The sequence below is a fragment of the Blennius ocellaris genome (assembly GCF_963422515.1).
Source record: "Blennius ocellaris genome assembly, chromosome: 21".
NCBI lineage: Eukaryota > Metazoa > Chordata > Actinopteri > Blenniiformes > Blenniidae > Blennius > Blennius ocellaris.
This window is the reverse complement of record NC_137670.1, coordinates 2694556-2705875: the sequence shown is the minus strand read 5'-3', so window position 1 is coordinate 2705875 and position 11320 is coordinate 2694556. Positions and strand designations below refer to the sequence as shown.

At 43.4% G+C, this 11320-nt stretch overlaps 2 protein-coding genes across 2 annotated transcripts; both read right to left on the bottom strand.

The window, feature by feature from the left end:
* Positions 1–2050: 2050 nt before the first annotated feature.
* Positions 2051–3610, bottom strand: hoxb5b (homeobox B5b; the record flags this gene model as incomplete). The annotated part of the gene is given in 3 exon segments (XM_080517575.1): positions 2051–2298; positions 2883–3540; positions 3542–3610. Coding segments are annotated over 3 exon segments (975 nt in total).
* A 1308-nt stretch (positions 3611–4918) lies between these two features.
* On the bottom strand, positions 4919–6597 carry hoxb6b (homeobox B6b; the record flags this gene model as incomplete). The annotated part of the gene is made up of 2 exons (XM_080517577.1): positions 4919–5178; positions 6150–6597. The coding sequence occupies 2 exons, from the start codon at positions 6595–6597 to the stop codon at positions 4919–4921; spliced, it is 708 nt and encodes a 235-aa protein (XP_080373703.1).
* Between the last annotated feature and the right edge of the window lie 4723 nt (positions 6598–11320).

Here is an 11320-nt window from a genome sequence, read left to right as displayed (position 1 = left end):
CCACGCTGCCGAGTTTTCTTTATGTTGGAGCAGTGAAGCCTGCGTCCAGCTCCGAGCTGTCCGAGACTTCACCTTTGGCCGCTCGGTGACTCTGCACATCGGAATAAATCACTCCAGGAGCTCGCTCAAGTTCGCGTTATGTCAACTCCCTCCCCCTTACCTCCCTCCTATAGAAAAGCCACATATTCCCCTTAAATAAGAGTTAATTTTACTTTTTTTTAAAAAGCAAAAAGGTTCGGTTTATGGAAATAAAGCGGTTCAATTTACATTCTTTTAAAATAGTTTATGAAAACAAAAGTTTTGCGCAAGGTTTGATGAATTTAGTGCCTGTAAAGCCATTTTTAAAGGATAAAAGTTCAAAACTAGAACATTTAAATGAATTGTCCTAAGAATACAAATAAAGTGCCGAGTGTGTTTTACTGACACATCTTAGTTTTGTTGTTTTGTTTTTGTTTTAATTGTAGAGCGTAAATAATATTTTTTACAAGGTGATAAGCCATTTTGAAAATATTTAAACTTGCATTTATAAAAAAAAAAAAGATTTAATAATAAAATTGTATTCTCCAGCAGTTTAAAGGCACGAACATATGAGTGGACACTACTTCCTTGGCCAGTCCAGCCTTTCCAGTCCCATCCACGCAGTTAAGCCGTCACTTTCATTCAAGGTTGTGAATTATATAGTACATTGTCTACTCCCCAAAACCATAAAACCAACTTTATGGACCTCACGTGACTTTTCACAGTCTGTAAGTAATATAGGCCTATACAATCTTTGGTAAGGGGGAGATTTTTACCAACTTCAGCCTTGCCTATATACCTGTAAAGCCAAAGCCACCTCGCTTTTTAGGGGGATTTTAGTGCGTTTTCTGTCACATTTTACGCACGGGTCTGGCTGCAAAAAGAGGTCAGCAGAGGTAAGTTTTTTTTTCTCCTCAAAAGTCTTCTCTTTCACTGTGCCTGTGAATAATAGAGCTACAAATATACGAGAGAAAAAAAAATTGGCCTGGATTCAGTTTTTCTTTTTCTTTTTTTTCTTTTTTTTTTGGGTCAGGAAGTTTGAAAAGTTAATCATTAATAAGTCTCCGGTTCGAGCCCGGACGTTGTCGCGCGGCCTCAAGTTTGACGCGTAAAAAAGTCCCAAACATGACTCGAGTTTAAGTTTATTTTTTGGTTTCGAACGCTGACTGATAACACAGTGGAGACACGCTCAAAGCAATCGGGAGAAACTTTATTTTTCAAGCGCTATGAGTTCACTTACAAATACAAAAAGCTTATTGGCGAAAAAAGCTTACATCACTGCCTATCCACAGAATAACCCTTTGCACTAAAAATTTATCACATTGACAGGTTGAATACATTTGCATTGCTCATAATTAGATCTAAACAATAATAATAATAATTATAATAATAATAGATGCACAAAATATCCTAGAGCTACACATTGGCTTGAAAGTTTATGGATCTTGGCCACAAGTTAACCATCAAAAATAGCAGTAAAAGTTACACTAAAGCGCTTTGAATGATCAGGAATACATTAGGTTTACATTCAATGAAGAGCAGCATATGGTTTGGAAACTTTTTCTCCTTTTTTTTTTCCCTTTTTTCTAATGCTGATCTGTACAATGAGTTTACTCCTGTTAGACCGTCAAGAAGTTACAATAAAGAGCTCAAGTTGAAAACACCTTCAAGAATGAGAGACAGAGAGAAAGAGAAAGAGAGAGAGAGAGCAAAGGACAAATAACCCCAGTCATTATTTACATCTTTTTTTTTCTCCAAATAGGACACCTAAGCTATCATTATTCATAATACAACAACAGTAAACTAAAAAATGGCATTTTAAGACCACAGAATACTTCTTTTTCTATCACAATAACATGCTGGAAAGGTGCTGCGCTTTCAATAGCTTTACAGTACTCATTGATTTCTTCCTTTTTTTTTTTTTCTTCTTTTTTTTTTTTTCAATATTCATTATCATTATTATTATTTTTACTCTGCCCTCCCCACACGCACACACACAGAAGGGAAAGGGAAAACAAACAAAAAAAGTTGTTCAGTTGTGGAAGGCGCTGCCTCCCGTTACAAGACTCATGCTTTTCAGTTTATTGTCCTTCTTCCACTTCATCCTGCGGTTCTGAAACCAGATTTTGATCTGTCTTTCGGAAAGACACAGGGCGTGGGCTATCTCTATCCTCCGCCGTCTGGTTAGGTACCTATTGAAGTGAAACTCTTTCTCCAGCTCTAGCGTCTGGTAGCGGGTGTACGCAGTTCGGGCCCTTTTCCCGTCAGGTCCAGTCATATCTACAATTTTACAGAAAATCCAAAACATTAGCAAAGCGCACGCCAACACACAGGAGGAGGGGGGGGTAGGGGGGTTGGGGTGAGTGGTTGGGGGGGGATTTCATTGCTAAACTTGGTTAATTTCTCCTGGCTGCTATATGGGGAGGATTTGTGCGTCATGGACAAGAAGGGTTTCACGGCGTGAAATGAGCTGATGCAAGAAGGAAAGCATGCAAACACACACACACACACACTCCACAACACCCACACACACCCGCTGCTTTCTCACCCAGCAGCTCAGCGACACCTCGGACAGTCTGCGCCACGTTAGACACCGAGCCCGCACCAAGCAATCCTCCCCTCGGTCTGCCTCTCCTTCTCCTCTCCCCTCCTCTCCTTCTCCTCTCCCTCTCCTCTCCGGGGCTCCGGGGGCAGTTAACCCGGACCCAGAGAGCAAACAACCCCATAAAGACTTTACACATCCCCCTTTTTTTTTTTTTTTAACACATCCACACACAGCCTGCTCACTCATGCAACACCTGACAGATTTATGGGACACCGTCAGCGTGACATCCTTCACAACAAAATAGTATTATGAAATATACCATGGCTTATGTGCAGTTTCCGCATCCAGGGGAATATTTGTGGCGTTTGGCAGTCGTTTGGTGTGGGAGTGGAGGAGGTGGCGTTGGGTTCCTGCTGCTGCTGCTGCTGCTGCTGCTGCTGCTGCTGCTGCGCCCTCGGTGCCGTGCCGGAGCCGCCGCCGCCGCCGACGCCGACGCCGCCGCTGCTGTGCGCGCCCTCCTCGGTCTCGGAGGCGACGGTGGCGTCCTCTATCTCCGTGAAATGAGCGCCGCCGCTTTTGTTGAGACTGTTGGCGCCCGAGGTCGCGCTCCGGTCAGAGGGAGGAGAGGAGGCGCTTTTTAGTTCCAGCGGCTCCCGGCTGGCCGTGGCGCACGACGGCGGCACCGGATCCGGGGACGCGAGCGAGCAAGTGGGCGTCTGTCTGTAGCGGGCGTCCGGCCCGAATCCCCGGGCATCCTCGCGCACGGCGCCGAAGTGGCCGCCGGTGTTGGTGCGGTTCACCGTTAGGTCCATGCCATTGTAGTTGTAGCCGAAAGACCCGGAGTGCATGGTGCCAGGGTCTCTGAAGGAACCGCTCACAGCGCCGTTAGTCCCATAATTTAGTAACTGATAGTCGGAGCCATTTGGATAGCGCCCTGAGAACGAGTTTACAAAGTACGAGCTCATTTGCTTGGATTTTTAAAGCCTCGATTTGTAGATCTTTGTCGCTATAATCCTGTGTGCTTGCACGATTTATGGACGCAATCATGAATTATAAGCAATGAAGCCCTACTGTACTTTGCCAGGTATGCGGCCAAATATGGGAGAGCGTTCGGGAATCACGTGCCTTTGTTGACCAGTCGTAAATCCTCACTGATGACTTCAAGAGGTAATTCATGCTCCATGGTTACAAATGATGACGAAATAATGGTCGTTAGGCTCCAGTCAATGGTGCCTCCCCGCTGCGCCCCCGAGAGCCGCGCAGGCAGAGAGCGCCATCTTCCGGACGGCCGCGGTATCGCCGCGCGGCGCCGCGCCGGGACCCGGAGCTGTCAGGCCCCGCGGACCATCCATCATTTATGTAACACACTGATAATGTAGGCCACAAAAGGCTCAGGTAGCACATAACGGAGACTTATCAGGCACGCTGTTGTCATCTTAACATACCGGGTGTCAATCTGGAAATTATCTTAATCTCTGCACCAGATTTATCGCAATTCGTGGGCTTGTTGTGGCTTTAAAAGCACCGCAACGCTCCTTTTTTATAATAACAATAATTACAACACCACTACCCCTCAGGATCATAATAATGGTGATACTAATACACGTCCAACTGCAGAAGAAAGACAACCACCAGATTTTCCAATATACATCAAAAAGCCTTTATTTCTATGTACAATTTCCTAAACAAAATATTGCACACAGTATCCAGATGTGCATTAAACACAGGTGAACAACAATAAATAACATGTAACATTTCCCATCTGTACAAATGTGGATTCATGGCACAGCTGTAAACAACAAAGCCCTACAGACGATCACAGAGCAACGACACCACACAGATGTTAGAACAGGAGGACACAGGGGGGGGAACTCCTTTTTAATGTCAGGAGGATGGAATCAAATAGAGAAAAGGAATCAAACTCAGGAGGCCTACAGTGATGAGGTAAACGACGCGGCTGGAAAAAAAACGCTCAGTTATTTACATTTTGGCGGGTTTTTATTTATTTTATTTTATTTCTTTTTTTTTGCATAGTCCCCTAAAATAAACACACAAGCACAAGGACAAACAGAGGAGGACCTGATTTTAATGATCACCGTGCAGATACTGAAAGAAAGTCACTCTACACGTCTCTAACATGTGATTCACTTCATATCTACAAAGAATTGGTACACTTTATTGTTGGGCTGTGCACATGAGCGCGCGCGCACACACATACACACACACACACACACACACACACACACACACACACACACACACACACACACACACACACACACACACACACACACATGCCTTTTGTTTTAATGTCCCTTTATTTTTATTTTTTTTGAATGTTTCATTAATTAATTTTTAGCTCTTCTTCTCCACCTGCTCCTCTTCCTCCTCGGGGGTCTTTGATGGGTTTAGGAGTTTGTTCTCCTTTTTCCACTTCATCCTGCGGTTCTGGAACCAGATTTTGATCTGTCTCTCCGTCAGGCACAGGGCATGGGAGATCTCTATCCGGCGCCTCCTGGTCAGGTAGCGGTTAAAGTGGAACTCCTTCTCCAGCTCCAGAGTCTGGTAGCGGGTGTAGGTCTGTCGGCCCCTGCGGCCACTGTTGCCAAACGGGCCTGCAATTTGAAGGGGGGAAAAAAAGCGGGTTCATTAATTAATAATGAAATCTGGAGTCAATTTTAAAAGTTCAAGAAGAAATATTCAAACCATGTCAAGCAGTGCATCTAAAAAGTACAATAAAATCGTTTTAAAACGGAATTATTTCTCATTTTAGTCCTCACAATGTAGCAAATAATGAACTTTAACGTATAGCAAATTTAAAAAAAAATTATATATTTTCTCTTACGATATAACATTATTACGTCTCAGGTTTACATGTAATGGCTTATATTCGTTTTCAAATCCAAACATATACAACAAAATCACTCTAAATGTAACAGAAATGCACTATAAACTGAACACCACTTCAAAATGTTTCAGTGACATGACGCACGTTGATGTAAGCTGTGACTGACTGCATTATGTGTTTCCCCTTCTTGTGGCGTCTTAATGTTGTCCTCTCACGCACAATGGAGTGAGCAGTCACAGGCAGACTGCGTCACGTCTGAGTTTTGTGGAATTTATAGAAATGTTATGTTTGTGTATTAATTTCAAACGCTTTCAAAATCATACGAGAATATGTGGTGTGAATAGAAGTCTGTTTAAAAACAAAAACAACAAAAAAAAACCCAGGGCCATGTGACCCGGGTTGAGGGTCTTTAACTTCAGGCCCAGTATGTGCGCGCGTGGCTGTGAGTGTGCGTGTGGTTGTATGTGACGATGATGTAGTGGCCAAAAGCCCCGAAGGCGCACGAAGTTCCGTGCGTAATGTGCCGCGATCCCAAGCGCACATCACTTGGTGCGCGCTCACATCTTGTAATTATTTGACGCATCTTTTCTGTGGATAAAGTTGACGAGACGCCTGACGGCTCGAGCGTCTGTTTTGCGTTTTTTCTTTAAAAAAAAAATCTGTACGTGCGGCTTCACTCGGTGCGCTCGTTCAACGCCAACAACCACAGCCAAACGTGCAGTTTGCCCCGTTACTCACCGGCGGAGCAGGCGTTCATCCTCTGCATCCAGGGGTAGATGAGGGTGGACGACTTGTCGTCCAGGCTGCTGCTCATGCTGACAGCTTGCTCCGCGCACTCCGCTTTGCGCTGCTGCTCCTGAGTGACAAACAGCGGCTGGTCGTCGCGGCTCGAGAAAGCGCACGAGCCGTCCGCGTCCTTGTAGAAAGTCCCGACCGGGTTGTAGTCGCAGGGCGCCCCGCCGCCGGCCCGGCCGTAGATGGCCGCGGCCGCCGCGCCTGTCTGCTGGTAGTAGGACGCCGGGTAAACCTTCTCCTGCATGTTGGCGGCTCCATATGTGGCCGCGTTGGAGTAGTGTCTTAACGGATCGGTGTATCCCGAGGAATAGAGCGGTATCTGACCCAGGAGAGAGTCCTGTCCTCCCGGCAGAGACACGGGAAAAGTTGAGTTAACAAAATAGGAACTCATTGGGTGGACAACGGGGTGTATATACTCCGGAGGAATATGATTTGTTGTCTTTTATAGTCCAAGTGGTTTTGCCATTACTTTATCGGAGATTTGGTTTTTGCTGAAAGGGGGGGTTGTGAGGTGCCACTGAATACAGAGGGGAAGTGTACCATCTGATCAACCTCTGGCCAATCACCGCCGTCTGTGCTTGCACTATTGCACCCATGGGGGGCTCTTGTTGCGCGCAGGAGTCCCCGCTGAATTGAATGGAAGCGCTCGAGCCTGTCGGTCTTTACGCACGCTCACGCAGACACGCCACGACTCACAGAAACACACATATGCCTCAAAAACGCACATATGACTGGTATGTGCTGCATGACGTGATTTTCCTTCACGCAAAAACAAAGCAATAGGACCATCATGCACAAATCCTCCCTCATGCGCACTCTTTTTGTCTCACACGCAGCGTAAAAACATGGAAACAAAATGCCAAACACGCTCCATTTACGCACAAATGACAGATTTCCCTTTGCCTCGGACACCACTTCCACCAAATAACTAAAGGCTGATTAACACACAAGTAAAACTCTTTATCCTTCAAAAAAAACTTGTGCCAGGAATTCAAAAAAGCATGAACATGGAACGGAGCCCAATCACTTTGCGCCAATAACGCAAATCTGTCCATCTCCGCAGGTGCGAGCTCGTCCTGATTCACGGTTCAACTCCCACTTAAGTGCATGAAGACGAGCTGAGGAGGAGAGCACGCGCCTGCACTCAGACCATCACCCTCCTCCTCCTCCTCATCATCATCACCTGAGCACTGCGACCAAAAGGACAACACGGTCAGGACGCAAGGTAAAAACAGGAAGGAGCCTCAGTTACCTTACCCAAAGGATCATGACGTTTTCACTCATTAATATGAATAATTAAGCAGATAAATTAAGGTCCCGGATCCCCCTCACGATTATGTAACCATGAAGCACTCAGCATTTTAATTTAAAACAAAAGCAATATAGCGAAATATTCTGCAAATAAAACTTTATTGTTACTTAAAAACAACGAAAAATTTGATTTCTGTCCCAAAACAGTGAATTTACTTTAAATTAAGGACCACAGTTTCGTTTTTACCATGATTCCTCGATACTGCAAAACAAAACTCCACTTCAGATGGCGTTAGTCTTTTGAAAAATGCACATATTGTGAAAAAAACCCGGATAAAATGAATGACGTCAGTGTGCTGCAACGATTAAGAGCCCGAATCTAAATAGTTTTCGTGTTTTACAGAGACGCTTTTCAGCTTTTTCACCATATTTTACTATTTTAAAAACGAAATTCTCTGTTTTCGTCTCCGTTTTTTCGCGTGAAATCCACGTTGCTCCCAGAGCAACGATTTACCCTTCAATTATTTCCACAATATTTGCTTCAAACAAATGCAGCACTAATTGAAAATAAATTCAACCATCAGCATTCACGGTGACCCCTGTGAGCCAGGCTGCAGCCTGACGGCAGCTCCTGTACATCCTGATACAAGCAAACCGTCTCTGGGTTTTTATGTGAGATTATGACCCAATAAGGCTGCTGCTGCATCACAGACAAAGCAGGAAATAAAAAATAAAAATAAATAAAAAATCAGGCTGCAGAGGCACCGAAGAAGAAAAATAAATAAATAAACGGAATAAAACAAGCCGAATGTGGCCATTTTTGATGTGCAGATTATATCAAATCAGAAAAGCGGAATGTGGACGGAAATATTTGGTTTAAACGAAATAATAACGGGAAAATCAGAGGCGGAAATCTGCAATGGCGACGCCGCCGCAGGCGCGACACGTACGTAAAACGTGTCTGATGCGTTTGTACAGCACAATTATAAAAACAGGACGTGCAATATTAACTGAAATTCGCTAAAACATTCGATCAGACCATGCAAATGTGTTTTTCTTGTTTTGTTTGAGGAAAACAGGCTTTATGGTCGCGCAAGGCCTCGTCTGACCATCATCATCATCACGCCTGTGGCCTGCAACTGCTTACAAAACACAAACGTCGTAAGTGTCCAGCAGCCCTCCAAGCAGACACGTTTCTACTTTATTTCCCTCGTTTTTATTTCTTTAATTTATTTTTTAGGTCAAATACTTTGGTCGTGCTGGTTTGAGGATTCGCAGCGTGTCAGGGGTTAAAATCCAGGGAGCAGCAACTGGTTGTGAATAGCAACATGATACGGACCGATAATGAGCGTTTCTTTAAGACAGATCTGCCTATTTGCACTCTTCTAAACACCAGGCCCGGCGTGACAGTTGAGCCACAGCAGCAGCAGCAGCAGCAGCGGCAGCGGCGGAGGCGCACTTGTGCGCAGTTCATCGCAGGCATATTAGAAACATGGTTGCCCTTACCTTTGTTGATAATCCATCATTCCCAGTGTGCCGTGCCACTCCGCCGCGGCTCCTCTCCTCCTCTCAGCCTCCTCTTCCTTCCCTCGCAAAAAATGTCCCTCACCTTTCTCTAAGTGACTTCGCGAAAGTAATCCCGCCATCCTGGAGTGTGCTGATCCCTCATTTTCAGCCACAGGAAGGTGAAGGTGGCGCGCGTCGGGGCGCGGGAGGCGCAGCGCTCGGGCTCCATCACCTACTTTCACATTGTTTTGATGATGGAGGGGGGGGGGGGGGGTGGGGGGGGTACAATTACGCACGGCGGCCAAGCCGGACACAACAACACTCCGCACGTATGTTGCATTTACAAAGAGCCAAGAAAAAGGTTGTGTTACAACTGTTAAGTGAATGAGCGCTGGGAGAAGAAAAAAAAAAAAACAGCAGCTGCAATATAACCTCATGGGAAATAAGTTCCCATTCCTGCTGCCCACATGACCGCCAGCGACCAATCCCAGAGCCGCGCGAGTCGTAAACTTCCATGGCAAAGTTGTAAATTTTCATAAACAGCAGCCGTTTTTTTGTGTGCTTTGGACGCGCTTTCTCATCGCCATCTTTATTTTTTTTTTTTTTGTTTTGTTCCAAAAGCCCAGCATCGTCCCAGAATCCGTTCCAGTGTGGCGGCGGACGCAGGAGGACGAGTCAAGACGTGGGAACGAAAAACGTGAGATTGTTTATCGTGAGAATCAGAGGATGCGCTCCTGAGTCTCTTCCATCCTATAAAGAAAGGAAGGGAAAAAAAAGGTCTGTACAGCTTCTCGTTTGTTCTCTAACCACGACTGAAACTCCAATAATATCACGTTTGATCGTTTCTGGCTTCATTTCAGCGGAATCCCCAAAACGATACGGATTCTTTTTTTTTTCTCGTTGCTTTGACTTCAATTCGAGCAAATTCGTGACCAGAAATCTTCAAACGTGGATTATTGAAGCTCGTTTTGTATCTAAAATATTCAGCTTTTAAACGATTACAGAATACAATTACTTTTCTTTAATTAAATGATTCCTCCAGCCTCATTGAAAACACAAAAACTTCAAACAGCACCCAACTTTCCCTCTTCTAAATTAAAACTTCTCGGGCAGGATTCAGATTAATTGGGTTGTTTTTTTTTCAGAAGCTTTTTTCTTGCTCTCATTGTGTCTGATTTCCGTCCTGGTTGAAAATGAGCAGGCTGCTGTTTTCAAAGCGACACATTTCCGACATTTATAGACGCAATAAAACCATAAATTCCTGAAATCCAACTAATTCTCCCGTGCTTTGAGTTCTTATCCTCCACGAAACTCGGATTCAAACGAAAGCAAGCCCCTTCTTTAAAATACGACTTTACACTGACAATAAACGCCTTTTGAAAACAGGAAATGAAAGAAAGTGTTTCTGGGTAAAAAAAGATCAAATAAAGAGAGATTCCCAGGTTTGTTCTGGGAAAAGGCCCGGATTTCATCCTTATGTTAGGAAATAATAATGAAAAACATTCTGGATAAATAAACAGACTGATTGGATGTTTTAAAAAATAAATAATAGTCTATCTGGGCCTTTTGGCACAAATCCAAGAATTAAATTAATTCAAACACAAATCTTGCTTGTTTTTTCTCTCCAGCAACTATTTAACATATTTCTATATTTATAGATCAAATATAATAGAGGAACTACCGCCTATATTTTACTTTTACACATTTTTTAAATATCCTTATAGTGAAATAATCCTGATGTGGGCCTGCAACTTTCTCACAACACATCACCCTGCCTTGTTTCATTTATCTCATTTATTAGTAAATTAAATGACTGTTTAAATGTAAACTAAATTTAAAAAAAAAGTTCTTATTTGTAATTTTAAATAATCCTCAGTGTTTCTGCCTCGAGTTAGTGACTAAAAAAAAGAGTCCAGAGGCAAAGAGGTCATAAAACTTTACGGCCTTTCAACCCAAACGTAAAAAAAATCTGAATTTCTCACATCAGCATGAAGAACATGTCAGAAAAACAAACACATCATGATGACAAAATGTAACAGAAACATGCACAGATGCAGAATCTAATAATAAAATGTGCATTTATGGGATAAATGTCAAGAAGCAGTAAAATAACACAAAAAATAACATTTTATTGATTAAAAAAATATTTCAAACATTTTAATTCTGAACAAAATTTTCTAGAAATGAGAAGTAGCAAATTTAAAATAATAATAATCTTATAATATTGATTAATCTGAATTTAATACAATTTGACTACAAGGAACTAGGACAGCATGTAGTTTCACTGAGTTGGTCACTGTTTGCATTGTAAATAAGAACAATAATCAAAGTTGTTGAGTCGAATTCTGATTTATTTC